Source organism: Manis javanica, chromosome 9, assembly GCF_040802235.1.
Source record: "Manis javanica isolate MJ-LG chromosome 9, MJ_LKY, whole genome shotgun sequence".
Lineage (NCBI taxonomy): Eukaryota > Metazoa > Chordata > Mammalia > Pholidota > Manidae > Manis > Manis javanica.
Window position 1 is genome coordinate 106,343,117 of NC_133164.1, and position 23,719 is coordinate 106,366,835.

At 36.4% G+C, this 23,719-nt stretch overlaps 1 protein-coding gene and 1 non-coding gene across 2 annotated transcripts in view; one reads left to right on the plus strand and one right to left on the minus strand.

Moving 5' to 3' along the window:
• Nucleotides 1–23,719, plus strand: part of DCC (DCC netrin 1 receptor) — a 1,116,938-nt gene that overhangs the window by 886,954 nt on the left and 206,265 nt on the right. The window contains exon 13 of the mRNA XM_037016530.2: nt 18,627–18,768. Coding sequence (XP_036872425.2) covers nt 18,627–18,768 — 142 coding nt within the window. The remainder of the gene's footprint in view (nt 1–18,626; nt 18,769–23,719) is intronic.
• On the minus strand, nt 21,226–21,332 carry LOC118972527 (U6 spliceosomal RNA). The gene has a single exon (XR_005061557.2). It is a non-coding gene; the product is annotated as a U6 spliceosomal RNA (small nuclear RNA).

Below are 23,719 nucleotides of genomic sequence, written 5' to 3' on the forward strand. Positions count from 1 at the left end.
ATAAAAATTATTGTGTTAATTCTCACCAGGATCCTGTTAGGTTATCATTTTGCAGTTGTCTGTTCTTATGTGTGTGTGTGTGTGTGTTTTAAATTCTACTTACAAAACAAAGTTAAAAGCACAGTTGTGTCACATGGCTAGTAAATGACAGTAAATGGGATTTAAACCCAGGCCTTACAGACGTGAAGACTGTCCTCTTATCACTCACTGTTGCCTAGACAAGAGCACCTGATGAGTAGGATCAAAACTTGAGTGTCATCTCCCCTCTTATCTCTTAACACATCCACCCCCAGATAAGATAACGTACATTGAAAAGGCAAGAGTTCTCATAGAAAGTTTCTGAAGTAGAGATTTAGAAAATTAGTGACTTGTGTATATAATTTTCCCCAAACAACCAAGAGTCACTTTGTTTCTCTGTCCTTGTTTTCAAAATACCTACGATATAGGAAATTGAGTAGAAAAAGTTATTTAATATCTTAGGAGTTCATTACACTATAGTGTCATAAGAAATGTGGAACATTAGAATGGCATTTCCACGTGTTAACATCTCTCCACAGCCTTCCTACTATTTTCCACTGTCAGACCAATCTTTAAAAATATTCATGTCTTAAAGTGGGAAACAACAAAATGAGATAGAGACTCTGTTTTCATCTCTAAGTTAATATGTAAGATGCACACATGATAGCATTTAGCCTTATGGTATTGAATTTGTGCAGGGGGCAGAGCATTCTTCTAATTAAATAAATGCCGCTGAGTACAAAATTTAAATGCCTGCACTGTATAACCCTAGTTATTAATCCTAAAAATAAAGTGTGCGTTGAGTGTTGACTATGGGTCATTTGCCTTCCCTAGTAATAGTCAGTGACTATATCACATGATCTTTACATAATAACTCACCAAAGAACAGAACAATAAAGGGGACATAAAAGAAGGAATCAGTAAGTCAGCCCTGACCTAATGATTGCAAAGGGAATGTATGTACAACTGACCTACAGGCAACTCAAGAGTAGGGAAGTATTTTTGTTTAAGCATTTCAATATTTCATATGAATCATAAAGCTTAGAGCCAAAAGAAAAGAGTTCAGCCAGAATTCATGCATAAGGAAAACCTGGAGTTTAAAGGGTAGAAATGTTTACGTGTAGGTTGGCTATAACGTGATAGATGGACAAGGTCGCCTTCAGAATGGCTACTTAAAAGTGTATTCTGGTTTATTCCAGGGAAGAAACATCTTTCTTTCTTTCATATTCTGATTCAGTGTCTTCAACTAAGACATTAATGTAGGAAGGAAGTGTTTGCTGATTTGATCCATTTATTTTAAAGATGTTTTCATGGTACTTCAATCTAATTTTGATATAACTTCAGATAAAAAGTTAAAAGTAGAACTTTTTATTTTTTATTACACTTCTTCCATTGTTCTCCTAGACGACTTCCTTCATACCACAGAAAAAAGATTGAGAAGGAAAATTAAACCATGGGCCAGTATTATAATTGTATATGATCAATATCTGTAACCAAAAAAATATCTATATATATTTCAATGTGCAATTTTAATCAAAAAATATATATGTGCCATGATTGTTGTTACTTGCTTGGCATTTACTTAATTTTTTATTAGCTCTAGCAAGAGTTTGCCAGTGTTAAGAATAGGCTCACCCTGCTTCCTGAGCATCCGGTTGGATGACATTTCAGCCACAGGACCTGCTCACCATTCCCCACTCTTCTCCAGGGTATCCTGGACTCCACACTTCATTTCTTTTCAACATTGTCCCCACCAACATACCCCCATTCTTACTCTAGGGATATCCCCTGGTGGAAGTTTGGAGAACCATAATTCAGATAGTTGTTTTGTTTGTTTTTCACTGCAGTTTATTTCACTTGAATTTAGGTAATCATTTTCCTCCTCACAAATACACTCTCATTTTTAAGCCTCTGCATTTTTTAATCCAAACTTTTGTCAGACTCCATAGGAGCTGCTACCCTGTTATCCCTTTCTTTTTTCATTGCATGAGTGAGCCAAATAAGGCTAAGAGACATCTTCCAAGTGTAATGCTATGCTGTTGATATCTTTGTTAATAAGGAAAAGGAAAGTATTATGATTTTAAGTGAAATATGATTGAATGAAGAACCAATTCCATTAAAATGCTTATTTGTTAATTTATTCAATAACTATATATTGAATGTATTCTAAATTATAGACATTCTTGGTGCCAGGGACCCTGTGGTAAGATACAGCAGGAGAGTTTAAAAAGACATTAACCAAATCATCAAACAAATAAATGGAAATGCAGAACTGTGATAAGCACTATGAGAGAAAGCACATAGCCCATGAAAACATGCCTGTATCCTCATTTCAGTTTCTTGGGCGTAAGCAAATAAATAAGCATACAAAATAGTTTCTGAGACCTTTCATCAACTTCACACCTAGTGTACCCATTCATTTGTATCCAGTAGTTCACCAACCTCCATTCTCTGTTCCCTCCAATTGCCTAAGAAAACACCCTGTGTAGGCTGGAACCATGTTTTGCCATCTAGTTCTGTTACACAATAATTATTTTAAGGAGTTGGGTGGTAGCCCCACAAAGTTTCCCAGGACATAATTAGAGCTCTTCAACACCTGAGCGCTTTGCAAATCCCTTAGTCCCTAGTTTTACCCCACTTTCTAAATGTCCTCAAAGGAAGCACCCGAAGCAGTGGGGTTTAATGCAGCTGCTCTGCGTGCTGCTTCCTTCCGGAGGTCATATGTAGCCTAGCCTGTCACCATGACCATTTGCAAACATTTGTCAGTACCACATGTATAGGACATTGTACCAGTAATGGTAGACTAAAAAAAAAAAAAAAAAAGATTATATTCAGTCCCTTCAGAACGCACTTCCCACTTACAGCAAGACCAACACAATGTAGGTATGTTTCTCCACTTGACAAACGTATGTAGAATTTCTTTAAATAAAATCTAAGAGTTTAGTAGATATGTAGAATGAGTGGGGAAATAAACAATGTGAAATCAAGTGATGGGCACACTGGGGTTCATTGTACAATTCTAATGATTTTGTAGTACAGTTATTTTTGTAGCATCTTTTTTGATATAATTCACATACCATACAGTTCACTCATGTAAAATTACACAAGCATCACCACAATTAATTTTATAACATTTTATCATCCACAGAAGAAACCTTGTATTCTTTAGCAGTGATCCTTAATTTCCTCCTACCCCTACTTCCCTCAGCCTTAGGTAAGCTCTAATCTACTTTCTCTCCCTAAGATTTGACTATTTGCACATTTCATATAAATGGAATTATTCACCATTTGGTCTCTTGTAAGTGACTGCTTTCAATTATGATAATGTTTTTGAGGTTTATCTATGTTGCAGCATGTTTCAATACTTCATTCCTTTTTATGGTCAAATAATATTCCATTATATGGATGTACCCAGGTTGTTTATTCATTCATCAGATGATGGGCATTTGGAATGTTCCCAGTTCTTCTGTTTTGTTTTGTTTTGCTATTATAAATAATACTGCTGTGAACATTTGTGTAGAAGTTTTTCTGTAAACATATGCTTTCATTTTGTTTGAAGAGTAACCTAGGAAGAAATTGCTAGGTATCTTGCCAATGGGTTTCAGTCCCAGACAAGTTCACAATGGATTCAGTGAGACCAAAGAAATGATGATGGAACATTCTTGGGGTGTTTATTCTCATGGTGGCAGGTCAATCACTAGAATCCCGTCCACACAGAATCCCGTCCTTGCAGAGCGAGTCTGCATGCAGCAAGCTGCTGTCTGCCTCTGGGCCTCTCTACCCTCCACAGCTGTCCCAGTCTCTGTCCTCTGTACTGCTACCACTCCAGCCTCTGCTCCCCTGCAGCCTTGCAGCTGGGCCACCATGTCATCTAGAGCACTGGGCGGAGCTCTTTATACATAGCCAATAACAACGTATTGCCCACACGTGTTGTAGTGAGCTAGCCAGCCAGTGCCAGGTGAGGATCCTGGCCACAGGAGCCTTCACTTTATCCACACTAGGTCGTGTTTAATTCCATGTTTAGCCTTTTGAGGAACAGCCAGACTTTTTCAAAGTAGCTTCACCAGTGTGCCTCCCTGCCAGCAGTGTATGAAGGTTCTAATTTCTTCACATTCTAGCCACTATTGTTATTACCCATCTTTTCAGTCATAACTATTAAGGATAAAATGAAAGTTCCTGTGGCCAGGATTCTTACCTGGCCCTGGTTGGCTAGCTCATTGCACACATGTGGGCAATATGTTGCTATTGACTCTATATAAAGAGCTCCGCTCAGTGCTCTGGGTGCAACACAGTGGCAGGGCTGCAGGGCTGCAGGGCTGCAGGGCTGCAGGGCTGCAGGGCTGCAGGGCTGCAGGGCTGCAGGGCTGCAGGGCTGCAGGGCTGCAAGGCTGCAGGAGAGCAGAGCAGAGGCTGGAGTGGTGGCAGTGCCAAGGACAGAGGCCCAGAGGCAGAGACCGGCTTGCTGCCTGCAGACTCACTCTGAGTGGACGAGATTCTAGTGATTGACCTGCCACAGTGGGAATAAAGGTGGGTATAACTCTTTCAGCCCAAGAGCATTCTACAGTCATTTCTTTGGTCACACTGAATCCACAGTGAACTCGCCCAGGGCTGAAACCCATTGGCAAGTCAACCATCCTTGTAGTTATGAAATGGTATATCACACTATTTTAATTTTATATTTATTTTTAAAAATTTATAATGAATAATTTCAGAAAGAAAGAAATATCAAACTCTCAGTATGTTTAGAACACTCTTTTGCACAAGTTTTCCACTTAATGCCAGAAAAGATTGTAAAAAAGTTACTTGTAGCTCATGCCTTAATCAATTTTTTGATGTACTAAATCTTCAAAAAATGTTGTAATAGTATACAACTGTAATTTTTTTTAAGTTTGGAGGTGTTGTTGGTCTAATTACAACACCTAATTTACTACAAACACTCCCTGAGAGTATCAAAATGAAAACATGTAGTTTGCACACCAGAATGTTTTGCAACTATGACCTAATTTAAAGGTCTTTTAGTTAAAATCTGACTTTTAAAAAAAAATTATGTTTGAAACAATTATTTGGGTTCTCATTGTGCCTTAAAAAAAGTCCAAGGTATCTTTTAAAGATGGCTGTTGACCAGTCTGTTCATATTCATGATTAAAGAATCAGCAAACCTTTCCATTTCTAAAACATTAATACTTAATAAAACAGATTAGGGATGGGGCTCTATTGTTATCTGTTATTACCTGGGACCTTCCTTCTCATGCCTATTGTTTTGATGAACAATGACTTATTACATATCTTCCAGGAAAATAGCAGATTAGTTCATTAAAATGGGCACTGGTCATTGTGGGGGAAAATGGAAGTTCCTATGGCCAGGACCCTCACCTGAACCTAAACGACTTGATATAATTGGCCTACTCCTAGGCTACTGCTTCCGCACCGTAGGCAATAAGCTATTATTGACCAAGTCACTATAGAGTCTGCCCAGAGCACTGGGCAGAGTCAGTGACAGAGGATTATGAACCTGCAGATTGTTGGATGCAGATGTGATTCTAGTGCTCAACCTATTGTAGGGAGAGCAAGCCAGGTAATAAACTTTTACCCCAAGAACATTCCATTGTCATTCCTTGGTCTTACTGAATCTGCAGTGAACTTGCCCAAGGCTTGAAACCCTCAGGCAAGACAGTCAGCTTCTTGCTATGTTGCATAATTTAAGGAAAATCTATTAACATTGCTTAAAATAACGCTCTTTAAAAATATTTTATTGAATTGGTTTTAATATCATTTTTAATACACTGTTCTGGAATTGTTTTACTCTGTATAATCCAGTAGTACTCATGCAGATATCATTTTAAGTCATCAGTCATAATGTAATCAGTAATTAAAATTATAGCCAACTACAGGTGCTGCTAATTGTTAATCAATTAGACACAAAACGATTGCATATCTAATTGAAATACTGATTGAAGTATTGATAGTCATCCATAATTTTTTTTCAAAAGTATACTACCTCTTACTGTTCTTAAATTGCAATGAGTTATCAAGAATATGTTCCCAACTATACTCTGAGTAGCTTCTCTGAACTTTGGTGGGAAATGGACCTGCTCTTTCTGTATGTTTAAATAAAATAGGTACAGCTGACCACAATTCACCTAACAGGCTGTTGAATGAGTCTGTGAATTTTAATTGGTTTATTTGCATATTAACAGGCAACATTCTGCAGATGGTTCTGTGGGCCCCTAGTATTTAGATTTGGCAAATTTGGGGACCATTATATAGGAATGCAACAGTCATTCAACACTTGTAGAATCCCTGTTTTGCCAGGAGGTTGCAGTCAGTATCACTATCAACCTGCTGATCGGCCTTTACAAGAATTAATTAGCTCACATATTTATAGCCATTTGGTGGTTCAAATATCTGCATGACCAAAAAAAGCAATTTGACATTTATTCCTTTTAAAAAATGACTGTTGAATTTCACAAGACTAGGCTAAAGCTTTGAAAGGAATATTTTGTCTCTACCATCAAGACTAAAAATTATTTGTACTTTCTAATCATTAAATCACATGAATGGGAGACAACTTAGTAAGAATAAGCAAAGGCTGGATAATATTATTTGTATTTCATGATTCATCAAATAATGACCATTCTAATTTAAAGGCATAACTCTGTATATAAAGCCGGAATTTATTTCCCCAAAAGGAGACCATACTAGGTGTGTTTATTTAGCTTAATAGATTTACTAAGGCCGGTCTACCAACAGCATCATAGAATCTGGCACTAGAAAGGATCATGCTCTGCAAGGAGTGTTTTAGGTGACTATGACTCTGTTACAGTGCCATGCCTGGAACATAGCAGGCGTTTGGGATGTTTATTAAATAAATTAATAAAGCAATGCATGTAAATAATACCAAGATTTGCTTTGGGCACTAATCCAAAGGGAACAGATCATTAACAATCCAAAAGGTTTTAAATTTAATTTTCAAAATCAACAATGTCATTATGAGACCACTGAGCTCTCTTGATTATTTACATGTCATTGATGTTTCAGATATAACAAGCAGAATCCTCTTCTGTCTGCTGCTATAATTCACCTGTTAGGCTAAGAATTTCCAAGTATATGCTGGGATGAGGGGAGAAATTTGGAAAAAAAACGATTTTGAAAATTTCATTGGCTGCATTCTCTTTCATATATATACACACAATGAGAATGGTTTAGGCTTTGTATTTAAGCAGAGGGGCTCTCAAAATCTAAGCAATACCATTTTTATCCAAAGTAACAGAAGTGAAAAACATAACGACTACACTTTCATCGTTCTGTCTAGTTACATGGTGTGCCATTTATTAAAAGATTGTGTATGACATTTTTAAAATCTAGCATCTCTATTGATACCTGAACATTTATTGTTTGGCTGTAAAATATAAATACTAAATCTCATTATTGGTCTGTCTTCTGGCATTACCTGAAGATTGAAATTGGTAAAAATTCTACTTCATCGTTGGAAGGAATATTCCTCAGACCTTCATTTCTAATAAGACAGCAACACAAAACACTTGTGATTCTGGAAGCAGCCAGCTGTTAATATGAATTATGCGAATCTGACCTATAATCTCACCTGACATTTGGAACTCAAATATTTTCCCTTATTCCCCCAACACAATTAAAATATTTAGTCTCACTTCATTTTATGAGACATAAATAGCTATGTAAGTACTCTGTAATTACTGTACATTGTAACAAATGACCTCATAAGTACATTGTAATGTCCCATGTAATTACATGGTAAGTCATGCCTTTGAGATGGCTGCTCTGAGATTGAAAGCCTACTGTTTTCAGAGATTAATTACTTAGGGCCTAATTTGACTGTTTGAAGATAGGCCTCTGTTAAATAGCCATTTCTGCATTTTTTTCAAAAGAAAATTGTTTCATAGTAAAAATTTTTTTCCTTATTTAATATAGACCTAGTTGTAAGTGTATCCCTGAGTATAGGACATGCCTAAAACTTAATGTACATAAAAGCAAAGAGGGCATTGTCCTATGCAGGGTAAGACTGCTTTACAATCGTATTTCTTCCATCAACCATTAGTCAGAAATTGTTTTTGTGACAATCATTTTTAAAGTTTCTGGCTTTATTACTATGAAATGACTTTTTAACATAAAATATTGTAAAATTATTGTTTTTATTCTCATTGGGCATTATACAATCTTTAAACTAATGTTTCATTTTTTAAGAAACCAGGTGATATATCATGATCATTTTGACATTGCTGCAATACCATGAGTTCTTACTGGTCATTCCTGATAAATGCATTTTATCCCATACATGAAAGAATTTTTATATGGCACAAATTAGTATTTAAAGTATTATCTCTTTGCCTTGGGCTGCTTAAATATCAGATGAAATCAATTATTCTGAAGTTACGCCATTCACCTTTGTCTCCACTGATACGTTGGTTTCTATATTCTGAAACAAAAAAGAAATGGGAAAATAAGTGGACACTGTATTTTCTTCCTTAAGTTATATATTGGTCTATTTTCTTATGCCTTTCAAGGGTATGATTTTATATATAACTTCTCTCTTGCATTTCTGTTCTGGCTTTCTTAACTCTAGTTCCTGCGTCAAGGCTATTAGATTGCTTTTAATAGTTTTCTTTAGTAGAAATGAATAGTCTAAGAAAGGACCTCGTGATCTGAAAGAGTTAATGAGCCTCCCCAAACATCCAGCTTATTTCCAGGGAATGACTTAGGCACTAGAGAATAAAGTCTATTGATACTGACAAATTCTGAAATGTATTACTCGTAAGTTCACTTTATCATCAACTCTAGGGAACCAAATTGCTTTATCGTAATGGAATTTTGTCAAAATGCGAATAACTTCTAGAAATTACATTCCCAGTTTCTAGGACCTAGAAGAAAACAGATCAGGCTGAGACTTATGCATAGCAAATTATCACAGGAAAAAAATAGAAAATTCTATTTTGAATCCAGGAGTTTAAAAAAGAAGATGCTAGTTACATACCAATTCTACCTCTTTTTAAAAATTTTTTCTTTTCCCACTTTAGGCTGGATGATGTTCTACATTTGGGATGATTTTCTTGGTTGGATTAGGAGTATTTGGTTATTGGCAAGAAAGCTTAGCTAGCAGGTTTGGGCAGTTCAGAGTGTGAAAGTAGAATAATGGATTTTTCTTTATTTTTCTTCCAGTAATAGAGACTATATATGGTTACATATCTGAGAATCAACTACAACAGGGTTTTCATCAACAGTGAAAGCACTGTTTCTATGGGCCACTCAACAGCATATGGTCAGATCTACCATAAAGAAACCCCTGTTCACACATTGCACCAAATGGTTTTTGAGTGGCAGAGAAAGTTGTTTTCCATAGAAGTGTAATCTAGTTGTTGCAAACAGATGAAGTGTTTATGAAGATAATTCAGCCTCAGTGAGACTCATTCCTTCATTTACATTCTTATGCCTTCAACACCCAATCACGTGAGGCCAAAGCGACCACACTTGCTTCAGTTTCCATTGCCATTTTGTGTACTTCAAAACATACTTCTACTACCAATAATAATAATTATTATTATAAAATTTAGAAAAAGAAGAAAGCTATGTATTTTGCATTGTGTTCAAGTTTCTAAGCCCTTTCTCCTTGGTCACCTCTCAACAATTAGGTGGGAGACAGGGATGGTCATAAGATACACAGTTGATGAACTTGGGGAAATGAGTCCTAATGTCATTTAGCAAACTAACGAAAAGCTGAAAGTGAAATAGTATGCTTCCTGTCATGCATTTTAGTATACCTCTTGAGTATCTTTTATTTGCAGAACACTATTCTCTGTTTTTCTAAACAATTCAGAACTGCATGCTAGACAGTGCACCTACGATTTTCTAAACATTAGCTGTAAGAATAAGGGAGGCACAAAATGTATTTTAATGTACGTGTGCCTAGGATTTAAGCTTTGTTTAACATTTGGAATTAATTCTTAAACAGATGACTAGTATTTATTGTATAGAATAGGCATGCAAGAATTAGGGTTGAGCTAGCCACACTGCAGGAGAAGTTCTATGGGCCACACCCAGCTCTTGTCCACTCTTCTCCTGATAGAACTCTGAGTCTCATCTTTAAGTGACTCCAGAAATATATTTAAAATGTTATTTTGAAGGTATGAAAAATACTATGTTACCAGACTACCAAATTGTCAGTATACATGGAGTGCCCTGTGTTTCCATGGACATTGATGGATTGGGGACCTCACATTGAAGGTTTGGAAGCTTACTTGACCATAATTTACTGGTTTAAGACACATGTGCTACTAAAATGAAGCAGGTTAGGTCAGTGAATAGGTTCCCCATTTTTTCTTGGCATTGTGAAGATTGAGCTCTTGGAACCTGATTTAAATTCAGCCCAGTTTACTTTAGCTAAGGAATGTAAAAATGGAGCATATAAGAAGGGAGCATATACTAGATACCATTTCTCACTGTGTGTGATTTTTAAAAAATCTGGTGTGTGCCCATCATCTATACCTGAAAAAGACAGATCTGTGCGATGAGTATGGAGTTCGGAGCCAGAGTCAGGAGGGTTGTACCTCTAACCCGGAAATAGTAGGTAAGCTGTTCAGGCATGTTCATTTAGGAAGACCACTCACAAGATCCAGGGAAACAGTGGTAACTAGCAATTGCGTCTGGTGGGTGGCACCAGAAAGGGCTGACGGGGCATGTCAGATGGGGAATCAGAAAGCAAGTAGGTTTGGGCAGTTCAGAGTGTGAAAGCAGGTGACATGCCTAGATTCAAAGAGGCAAATACATGTTGTCAGGGAAGTCTGCTATCCCCTGGTACTCTCCCAAAGGAGACACTAGCTCCTGAAAGACTCGGGCTTAGGTGTCTTAGATGACCCAAACCAGCTACCAAGGTAAAAACACATTGGCAGAGAGGGATGGCAGCGTCCATACCAGGAAACCCACTTACTAAGCCCGGGATCCCAAGTGGATTTACAGAATTTTATTTGAAGTTGAGTACCCTGAGAAAATGTCCCAAAGTAACATAGTTTATTACATAGCCAGGGACAGGATTTTCCCAAAGTAGGTCAAGCAGGATTTAATGTCTAGGTCAGAGTTCCACTGGTGCTATCCATGAAGAGCAAGGGGCCACCAGGGCAGAGATAAAGGGAAGACTATTTTACAGCTAAACAGATCTAGTGATGAAGAAATGTTTGTGTTATTTCAAAGACATTAAATAAGATCACAACAGGCTAGCTTTCATTTTTTTTAAATAAAGCATGTTTCTTTCTTGAATTTGGCATGTTCATAAAATTTTATTTAAAGTCAAGTATTACTCAAATTGTATAATGCCATACTTCTATCACTGTGAAAATATTTAACTCAAACTGAATGTGGTAGTAGTAGACTTCACTCTGGATTTGTGTCCCTCAGAGTATTTGCTAGCATAGTTTTATGTTATTTTGAATAACAGTTGCCTACATGAATTCAAGAATGCCAATTTTAGCATGCTACCCAACTTTTTAACTTCACTTATCAAAAGAGACTGATTGCATATTTATGACAGTGAAGTAAAAACATGTCAAATCTGCAAGAATAGTATATAACTGCAGGGAAGATATATATAGATGTTCATAATATCTTATTGACATTTTATCAGATCCATAGTTAGGACCATAAAGTAGGCAGGTTTATAAAAAGCAAAACAGTTTTTGGAAATTGTTCATACAATTATGCACATAATAGAGTTTTAAAGCCTGTTTTATGAGTGAGTTAATTTCTATTCCAGTTTGAAATTTAATTAGGTGATTTCAGCATCAATATAAATATTTACCAGGCATTTAGATAGACATCAATAGTTAAATATTAAATGTTGTTATTGTATAATTTTGATATTACTAAGATATTATTTATTCTAAACAATAAATTTAGAAAATGCCCTTCTCAACATTAACTTGAATATTATTAATGAGTAGCCTTTGTTCCTACATCCTCTGTGAATTGTCATTTATTGATGTCCAATGAAATGTTTTTAGAAGGTGGATTACTTTTCAGACAACTTTATCCTAGTAAATGTATTATTATCTACTGAGTTGCTTATGCCAGAAATCTTAGAGTCATTCTTGTTGACTCTCCCCCCTTGACACTCGGCATTTGATAAATCACCAAGTCTACCTCCAAAAATATGTATAGTATTTCTTAGCTTTTCTGCATTTGTATGGTCTCCACCCTATTCCAAGGAGGTGTCTTCACTACCCTTGCTGGAAGGTTCTATTGGTACAGTAAGAAATGCGAATAGTACGCTACAGAGTAAATCGTTCAATAAATATTCATGGAAGAAAAGGACTTTGAAAAGTGTTACTAGGTAACGTATCTTTCTTAAATCCATCCTTAATTCCATCAGAAGAAATACTGTTGAGTCAATACACAAGTAAGTAGGTCCACATTCTGAATGTTGTATACCATATGTACATGGTCTTGCTTGCTTCCTTCCTACTCTACTTTACTTTGTCTTTCTTTATTCTCCCCATCCCGATCTCTTAATCTGTTGATCCCACTCCCTCAATCTCTTTCCTTTTCTTTTCCTCCTTTCCTCCCTTGAAGTCTTTGCATTTATTTACAACTCTCCTTAGGAACACTCTGAAGGGACGTCCAGGCTTGTTCCCATTGTCTCCTTTAATCTGCACCACAATTGTTGGAAGTAGATTATTAGCTCATATTGCAGATGAGAAAACTTGGGCTCAGAAAACTTAGGTGGCTCATTCTCTGATAAAGAAGTGAACTGATATTCTTGGGAGCAGTGTGACTCCAGAGGCGTGGGCACCAATTAGCTAAGGCAGTATTCTGGCCAGTGGAAAATTAAGGTCTGAATTAGGGCAGTAGCAGAAGGAATGTGAATAATGGAATGTATGAAGATACAATAAAAAGAGGTTCTTTAGGAGTGCTGATGGGCACTCCTTAATAAAAATCCATAAGCCCTCATGAGTATTGAAAGACTATTTCATTTTTCAAGTAACTTCACATGAGATGTGTTCAACAAGTCACCAGAAATACAGAACAGAAATAAGGGTCATAGTTCAAAACTGATTTTCAATTAAATTTCAATATCCTTAGATCCCTGCTATGTTTCAGCCAAGGCATTCTTATTTGCTACAAGGACCTTCTTTCAAGTGGTGCCCCCCAGTTCCCTTCTATGGGAATACTGTACAGATAAAACCACTCTTTTAAAAAAAGACTCTTTACTACAGTAACTGAATGTGTTTGGAGAGGGGCTGCAGTTCACGCTAGAGGAAATAAGGCAAAATGCACACTGGTGCAATTGGATATGTGGAATTAAAAATAGAAAGCTAATGAAATGTGGTTTCTGAGAAACATTTTTGGTGGTGGGTTTACCAATTTTTTTTCTGCTTTGTTACTACTCACATACATCTAGAGAAAAGGAAAATAAAAGAATGAATTAATGGAGTCCATGAAAATCATGATAGCACATCACTGAATTGAACAGAATTATCTCAGGAATTAATGGCCAATAAATCCTTTCTTTTAAATCAATGACCTAACTGCTCTCCACTGTGCTTATTTGGAAACTAATTCATTTTTATGGTAATCAAAGAGGGGATGGAGGGATTTAGGGAAGGCTGAATTTTGCAATTCTTCTTTATTCCGAGTCTGGAAGAAAGAAAAAGTGAAATTAATCCTTGATTCAAGGTAGAACACTGTAACAGTCAAACGGATTAATCTCTCCCTCTCAAGTAATGAAAGAACCAGAAGTCAAGTCACAACTACTAGAATTGATTTTTCAAAAGTCAAAGGTCATATGTTAAGTACTTTTAATAAAAATCATTACCAGGCTTGCCCATGAAGACTAGGTTGTGTTACAAGAATGTTCCCATAACAGTGACAGATTTAGGTGCCTTGGTGAGGGAATGGGCAATGAACTCTGAACACTGAGAGAATAGATCTCATAGAAAATCAGATGCACCATACCATTGAATAAGGTTTTCATTTGACCTCCCAAAACAATATAATTTGGGACATGCAGCCGTATCTGCAGAAAAACCTATGCAGAAAGAATTTAACATACTATCCAGTTTTATAGTATGTTGTTGCTTGCTTGAAATCGATGACAAAGCATGAAAGCTGTGAATAAACTTAGCTGCTACCCTCCTATGAGGATGAATACAAATGATGAAATTACTTTCAAAGATGAATAATAACCATTGTGGGGATTCACCTCCTGGTGTGTAAAGTGTATGACTGATTTTATTAATTGCTGCGAGGCATTGATTAAGATATTGGCTATGTGGGGATAATTTATGTAATCACTGGAAATCTGCAGATATCAAGAAAAATTATTGTCAAAAACTAAGCATTGCTCATGTAATCATTAGTATAATTAATTTCTTCAGGCTTATCAAGTCATCTATAATAATTTGGCAGACATAGTAAGCACAGTTTTTCTCCCTTTTTCAATACGTGTGTTGAGATTTGGGCCACTTAATAAGACATATGAGAGGTCACTCAGCAAAGCCATAGTAAACACTGAGTGGAAGTCATAAAGTTCTACCTCTTGGTCTAAAGTTTAATGTCTGAATTTGTATTTTCATTTTCTATTCGAATTAAATTTTGATTCTAAAAAACAAGCTTGCAATCCTGAGAAAATGACCCTTCTTGATTTGCCAAGGGGTATTTAGGGGAAGACCTGTTGGATGCACTGAAAAAGTCATTGAAATTCATTTTTATTCCTTCAAGAATATTTTATAAGAGAATTTAGGTGAGTGGAATTGCCAAGCAGAATCTCTGTGATTATTTATTTTAGTATGAAATAACAAGCACATTAGACTCCGCAGTTGGGTGATCTTCCTATGATGGTGCAAGGTGACTTCTGCCTGTTCATTTAGCTCTGCGTCTCGGTTTCCTCCTTTGTGTAGTTGTAAATGGTGATATCATCTGCCAGGACTGCCTTGAAGCATTGAAAAATATTAAGTATAACTATTCATTGGATCTGGTCTTTACTAGTTTCTAAAACACCTGAAAGTAAGGAATACATCTACCTATGTGCATATATGTATGTGTGTGTGTGGAGGACAGAGAAGGGCTGGGTGAGTGTGTGTGTATTTAAAGCTATGTGTTCTTTAGGAGTCAGGGACAATTTATTATTATTTCATTCATTATTTTTTTGCTCAAGGAACTTAGCCAAATGCTTCTTAAATGAGCACATTGATCTAACCATGCATGTCCTTAGCATAACTTAAAATTTGCCAAAAAGCCAAATAAGTTTCCTTCTACTTAAAAGACTAACTTTTTTCCAATATGCCTTTCCATTACACATCCTCCAGCCACTAAGGGATGACTTGACCTCTGCATGAAAATGCTCTACATTGTCAGGACACCTTGAACTTGCTCTTGATATTCCCTCTGTCTTAAATACTTTTCCTATCCCCTCCTTGAAGTCCTATGCATACCTGAAGGATGGGCTTCATGTGGTCTTGACCATGTGAAACAAAATTAATCTCTCCCTCTGTGATATTTCCACTGTATTTTCTAGAACTATATCTGTTAACATTTAGCACTTCGTGTTTTAATTACAAGTTTATGCATCTATTTCTTCAGCCAGAATGGATAACATGACTTATTTGGATATTTCCTTAGTCTCAAAGATAGTGTTTGCAACACAGCAAAGACACAGTTAATATATTTTGAATATATAATAACAATGAATTAGACTCTAAGCCTCTTGAAGTCCTGTGGGAGATGGGAGACAAGATTAAATACTAAAGAATGACAGCTTTGAACTCGTATTATCTCAGTTCAGATTCTGCCTGTATCACTTTACTGGCTGCATGGCTCTAAGTTACTTAACCATTTTGTGTCCTAGTTTACATGATTGTACAAAGGGGGCAACAGCAGTTCATAAGTCATAGGGTCATTGTGAGGATAAAAACCTAACTCATGTAAATACATAGGCTGCTTAGACCATCGCCAGCTCCATATTGCAGAAAAAGTGTTAACAAATATTAATAAGAGTGGTACTTAGCTTCTCACATTTAAGGAGTTGTGGGGGTAAAGTAAATAATCTCAGGAGTGCTATACTCATATATATTCCAACAACCTAAATCATCAAATTAGTTCTACTTATTCAGGTTCCTCAAAAATTATTAAAACTTATTTATTATTCAATTATAATTGATCCTTATTATTTGCAGAGTCTGTATTTGCAAATTCACCTTACCTACTAAAACTTACAGCAACCCTAAATCAATACCCACAGTACCTATACAGTCATTTGCAGATTTGCACACACAAAGATCTGAAAAATTTGAGTCTGCAGAAGCACACGTTCCCAGCTGAGGCTGAGCATGGAGACACTTCTGGTTTCCATTCTCATATTGTAACCAAGTGTCCTTTTGCAGTTGAATAAATGCTACTTTTTTGTTGCATTTTTTGCTTTTTGTGATGATTTTGCTATTTAAAATGGACCCCAAGCATAATACTGAAGTGCCAAAAAGCCAAAAAAGTTTCCTTCTACCCATAGTCAATGAATCTCCCGGTGTAACTGCTATAGGCAGCTCCTCTTAAACTTCTATTCTGCCTATTCTTGAATTCCATATGAATGGAATTATACAGTTCCTACTCTTTTGAGCCTGGTGTCTCATCATGTCCAATTTTATATTATAATTTTCTTCACTGGGTTCCTGAGAACTCCGTATTTCTTCTGTTTTGGATTCTCTGTTTCTTGACTTTCAAATCTTTTTTCCTTTCTGTTTGCACTCTCGTTTTCCTCATTAGTCTCATTAGCCTCCTGATAAAGGGAACGTGATGCGTGGATATCTTTGCAGTGGTGTTTATCTGAAATACCTCTATGCTTATACTTAGGCAAATACATGTTCTTGTACATGTATTATATTTTCTTATACTTGATTATTTGTCTAAGAATTATAGGTTTAAAATCCTGTAGGATTAGAATTTATTAAGTATTCTTTCATTGTTTTTAACTTCTAATATTGTTGAGAAATTGTACTCCTTGTTATTCTTACTTCTGATCATTTTTTATGTGACCTGCTTTTTTTCTCCATTCTGGAAGCTTTTGCATCTTCTCTCTGCCAGGTAGCTGTCGTGTTTCACAGTAATGTGCCCTGATGTGGTTCTTTTTCATGTATTACAATAAACATTCCTTAAACCTTTTCAGACTAGAATCTCAAGTCTTCTATTTCTACAAGGCTCTTATTGGGAGGAAGAGTATTTGTTTTGTTTTTGTGTTTTTTTGCTAACTTTCTGCTGTGAATTGTATCTGCTTTTTCGTTCTCTCATCTTATTGGTTGGGTGTCTGAAATTATGGACTGAACCTCTCATTTCTCATCTTTTCTGTCCATTTTCCTATGATTATTATTTCCCCACTGAATTTTAGGAGATTCCTTTTGATTTACCTTCCAATTAATCTATTGAATATTTATTTTGTGCCACCAATTACAATTGTCATAAATGTTGTTTTAAAAAATCATTATTCCTGTAATTTGATCCTATTCAAGGATTCACTATCATCTCTTCAATTTTCAGGGTATTCACAACAACTTTTCAGATCCTTTCTCTGTTCTAAGCATTAGTGCTGTTTCCTTCAAGGTGCCATTTTCTTGTGTATTTTTTCCTCTGTATTTTATGCTAAAGGCAATTTTGATGTCTGGTAATCTTAAACTGTCAGTCCATATTAAAATGAAATACTAAAAGGCTGATTGTAAAGTACAGATTCTAGTGCATGAGTGGGGGTTATTAAGTGGGAGCCTCACTGTTGGGGATTGATCTGGGACCTGGCTAGTCTCTCTTGGGCCAAACTTGTAATTTTCTCTAGACAATGATTATCTGATATTCTGCCTGGGAAATATACACGTGATTGTCATTGTTCTAGGTATCAGATGGAGGAAGAAAACTTGCATGTCTTTGTCTTTGGTTTAATAACCTCTGCCCTCTTCTCTGCTCCCCTCTGTGCCTCATTTGTCTGAATCTGTGGGTTGTTCCCATATCTCTAGAGAATAAAGCCCCCAGCTATTCCAAGGTTAGGAAGGGTTAGTGGGTTGCTTTCAGTGAGTGTGGGTAGAACTCTCAATCCATTTCCTGTTTTAGCATGTGCCTCCGTCCTGCTTTCCAAGGTGTTTAGAAAGCAACAATTCCCAGTCTCCCTGAATTCTGCCATGCAGATCACCTTGTTTTTCATTAATATCTCTTAAGAGAATAGTTAGGTTCCTTCCATCACCTTTAGCTCAGTCACTGCACTTACCTTAGTTTGCACTTCTTAAATATTTGTTAGCATCTCTCATCCACTAGAGTCATATTCTCTGTTTTCTTATGGGTTTGTACCCAGTAGAATATTTACTGTCATTTTCATGGCATTGACAAAGTAGGGGTGATAATGCATGTAATCAATCAAATGAGTTGTGCATTTTTTGTTAAAATCAGACAAACAGGAATACTGTCAGACTGCAAGAACGGATTTAATCTGGCTCCAAATGGCAATCCCTAGCACTTCCTCCCTCTCAGCTGTATTCATATGTAGCTTTGGGTCATTTCACCCTGTTCTGTGGTCCTTCCTTTCTCCAGTGTTTTAATTTACATCTGTTATTTTACAGAGTATCAAAGTAAGCTGGCTGCCTCCTCCATCAGGAACACAAAATGGATTTATTACTGGCTATAAAATTCGACACAGAAAGACGACCCGCAGGGGTGAGATGGAAACACTGGAGCCAAACAACCTCTGGTACCTGTTCACAGGTCAGTGTTCACATGCAGTCTTGCAAGGTTTTGGTGTATTAAACTCTTTAGGAATAAAATGTACTCTCACTTCAAGGGAATATTCTTTTTTTTCTCCTGGCAGGTGACATTTATTGACCTGAGCAAGAATAGCCTTTATATTTTTAACTTAATATTCTCTGTAAAACACTCACTATATATTTTGCTTCTAGATCATCATCCTATTAAATGTATCAAGGATTTTTTATCCGTATTAGTTTTTCATCATTGCTGACCCAATAATAGTTCCTATTGTCAAATAACTTAATTTCCTAGTAACTTTCATCTGATCAAATGGTTCCAAGTTTAAGTCACTTTGATACCCTCTCCCCTAATCTCCAGAGATCAGGATGGGATTGAAAAATGGGAGAAGGAAAGTTTAGGAAATAAACAGAAATTATTCTATCCCATAAACATAAAAGTAAATTCACTTTTTTAGCAATGTTGATGGAACTCATGATAAGTCAAGCTTCTCTATGAAAACTAGACCCAGTTTCCAAATAGTATTTAGAGATTCCATTTCCTGTCTTATAAAATGAATAATTATATATTTCCTTTAACTACTGGAACCCTTAATACATGTCAGTCCAGGTTCTAGAAAATGGAGACTGAGGCAGGTGTTCAAAGTGACTCCTCTGGGCATACAAGCCCGGGAAAGCAAGAGTGAGCAAACCAGGGAAGTGAGCTAGGAAGGAAGAAAAATCAGTAATGGTGGCCTATTGCTGAGCTGGCCACAAGTCAAGAGCAAATTCAGAGCGAGCTTGGTCTCATGGGGTTGTCTCGGGAGAGGCCGTGTGAGCGCCGATGTCTCAGTCAATGGCTGGAGTGAGCAGTTCCTCTCTTGCCTGTCATTGATCAAAGCCAGCCAACAGGTTGTCAACTGTCTTGTCCTTCCAGACAGCCCTCTGGGAAGCCATGGCTCCTGGTGAGTGCAAACATGGGATCCTCTCCTTGTCAGTCAGCACTTCGTGTGGGGCCCACTTGGTCTAGGGTCGCAGCAGTATTCCAGACTTTGTATCCTCAGAAGAGCATGAGTGATTGCCAGGGACTTGGGAAGCAAAGCGTCAAACAGCGGCTCATGACAGGCCTGCTGGGTGAGGCTGAGCAAGTCCGTGGTGGCGCACCAACCAGCTCCAGGGCAATGTCCAGACTGAAACTCAGCCCTTACCGCTAACAAATAAACTATCAGTGCAAGTGAGAAAGAAAGAAAGTGGCCCTTACTTATTCCTTTCTCTATACCAAGTGCTCCATTACTTTCCATTCGAAGTGGAGCACGCGTGCGCGCGCGCGCACACACACACACACACACACACACACACACTCTCTCTCTCTCTCTCTCTCTCTGTCTGTCTCTGTCTCTCTGTCTCTCTGTCTCTCTGTCTGTCTGTCTGTCTGTCTGTCTGTCTGTCTGTCTGTCTGTCTGTCTCTCTCTCTCTCTCCCCCTCTCCCCGCTACTTGTTCAGCCCACATTCTGAGACTTGATTGAAACATGTTTTTCTCCTTCAGGATTTTTGCCTTTTAGGCCTAGAACATTTTAGCACAATGTGAGTGCTTCCAAAATAGGCTGCCAAAATTCGCATTACTTATTTTATATCCGGACAAAATATTTAGGTATCTATTGTTGAATCCAAGTGAAAGCTATGACATTCTAATATACCACTTAAAAAGCTTAAGGAAAGCCAAAATCCTATGTCATGTCCCCTGATGAAATGACGGGAAGAAGGTAAAAATTACTAAAGTTGAAGTGAGCCTTATGTGCCCAATAGGATACTTACTACATCATGTAGATTACTTTCAAAGAAATCACCAAACTGGAAAAATCTTGTTAACTTGTTTTACCATAATTCCAAGGATATAATATTAGACTAAAAGGAGAAATTTGAAGGCTAACTTAAAGCTTTATTTTTTGAGTTTTATTGAAAGATAATTTACATATATCACTGTTCAAGTTTAAGGTATTGACTTACACATCTTGTGAAATCATTAACACATTAAGTTTAGTCAGCATCCATTATCTCATATAGACACAATAAAAAGAAAAAGCAGAGAAGAAAAATAATTTTTTTTCTTGTGATGTGAACTCTAGGGTCGACTTTCTTAAAAACTTTCATATACAGTTCACCCTTGAGCAACACAGGTTTGAACCACACCAGTCCACTTATACATGGATTTTTTTCAATAAATATATTGAAAACTGCTTGGAGATTTGTGACAATCTGAAAAAAAGCATTTTCTTTCCTCTACTTCTTTGTAAGAATGCAACATATAATGCATATAATATGCAAAATATGTTTTAATGTTATTGGTAAGGTTTCTGGTCAACAGCAGATTATTAGCAGTGGACTTTTGGGGGAGTCAAAAGTTATATGTGGATTTCTGACTGCACAGGTGTGGGTGCCCCAACCTTTGCATTGTTCAAGAGTCCACTGTACATCATACAAAAATATGAAATGCTTCGTGAATTCACAAGTCATCCTTGTGCAGGGTTCACTCTAAACTTCTCTGTATTGTTCCAATTTTAGTATATGTGCTGCTGAAGCCAGCACAAAGCCTTATTTTTTTTTAAAATATACACAGGCTTTTGCAGCCCTGAAGTTTTTTTCATTGTTCTTTCTTCTCAAATGAAAAGTATTGAAAATATAAATACTTCTTTTCATAAAAAATTAATTAAAGGATGAACATTCCAATAGAGAAACTAAGTATTGGATATTCAATTTACAAAACTATAAATGGCCAATAAGCATGACAAAATGTTCAATCTCATTAGGAGGAAAATGCAAATTAAAACAAAAATGAGTTAGCATTTTCCTTTGATTAAAGTAATAAAGATAAAAATGAATGATGATACTCAGTTCTGGAAAGCATCTGAGAGAAATATGAAATCTCACATACTGCTTGTGGGATAGAAAATTTCTAGAATCTTTCTGGAAAGCAATGAGGAGATATATGTTTTATATAAATGTATATACATGTGTGTGTACGTGTATGTGTGTATCTTCATAAATGTATGATCCAGGTTTTCTGCCTCCAGGAGTTTATCCCAATTTCGCAGCCATATTTTATGCAAAGTTTTAAACTATAAATGTACTCACTGCACTTGTTATTTTAGTAACAAATAATAATAAAGGACTCTATCAAATGTAGGCTATTCCCTAGAAAATTCAGGCAAAATCGCATCATGTACTGTCTATCCATTGAAAATGATGTAATGTAAAACATTAAATTGCATGTTTAATGTTTAAAACGTATTGTTAAGTTAAAGCTCAGTTTTAAATCAGTATTAGTGTACAAATCCATATTTATAAACCAAAAAATTGTGAATTCATAGGAAAATATTTAGAGAAACATATATACCAAATTATTAATAGTGATTGTTGCTTAGATCTGTAGTGATAATAAAATACATGTATTTTTAATTGTATATATAAAGTGAAAAACAAAATCTCAAGACCCTAATGTCATATTATGACTTTTGGTACCAAAATTGAAAATTCCTACCACTGAAGCTAACTCTATGCCCAGCTAAACTCTGTGAATAGCTAACTCTATGAACTGACCCTATGAACAGCTTAAAAGAGAGTGGTCTGGGAAATGAATGGGGAATAGTGGCCCCATGGCCAAGAGAACTTACCGATACAAATTATTTAGTATTTATGAGGGTTTTTTTGGAAAAAGGAATTTAACACTTTCAGCTCAGTATTAGCAAACCAAGATTCTGACTGCTTAAATATACAAACTTTTCGGATTTTCTCTCAAGAGAAGGTGAAATCATAAAAAACAAAATAGCCAGAAGTCTGAAATAAAGGTGTCAGTAGGACTGATTCTTCAGAAGACTGAGAGAGTCCACTCATGTCTCTCTCCTAGCCTCTGGCGGTTGCTGGAGATCCTTGGCAGTCTTTGGCTCATAGATCCGGCTCTCCTGTCTCCTTTTTACCTTCCACTGTGTCTCTTTGTGTCCTCTCCTTTTCTTAGAAGGACACCAGTCATTGGATATGGACTCTACCCTAAAGCCAGGTTGATTTCATCTCTAGATTCTTAACTAATTGTATCTGTAAAGACCCTATTTCCAAGTCAGATCATATTCTGAAGTTCTAGGTATGCGTGAGTTTTAACAGGGGCACTATTCAATGCACTACAGACTCTTTTTAATTTTCCTCTTAAAGACACTGTTAATTGTATTCTGTAATAAACCTTTTAAATTGGAAAATAAATAATTCAGTCCCATATTTTTGTTCATCCAAAATGTGTGACAGTTAGAACTTATAATCAGCATGGGATAACCCATCAGTACTCTTGTTTAAGATCATTTCAGCCAAAAGCAAAGAAATAGGATGAATTAATGAGCTTTTATTAGAATAGCTCACAAATGCCCATTCTCATCTTTATAGATTTGTAGGAATCTGGACTCCAAATCTGAATCTTCACTAATACTGTTCCTTCTTCCTTTCAGTAGTTATAAAATGAATTTGGAAATGCAAACATAACTCTGAACAATTAAATTTGTAACTGTACCTGGTGTTTATTGCAAAAAGTCACATGGACTCCATTTTTAATTTGAAATGAAAAAATAAAAACAGCCAGAGGATACCCTCATACCCTTAAAACATTAAAATCAAGTTTTGCAAAGCCACTGCCTTCCTCGCCCCTACTCTGTCTCCAGGCTTCAGCAATGCCTGTTACATTTCTAGACATTTCGGGAATGTCTTCAATGGTACAAACCATTGCAAACAAATGAGGAAGAACTACACACTGATAGATAAACTGTGGTTTTGACTTGTCCCTAGGATATACTTAATAACTTTTCAACTTTCTAGTTTGCTGAAGTGATTGATTTTCTATATGAATCTGCAGCACTTTAAAATGTCCAGGATTTGACCCCCTGTTTTCAATACCTGTAAGATACGTGGGTATACTGATTGGCTTACAAAAATGG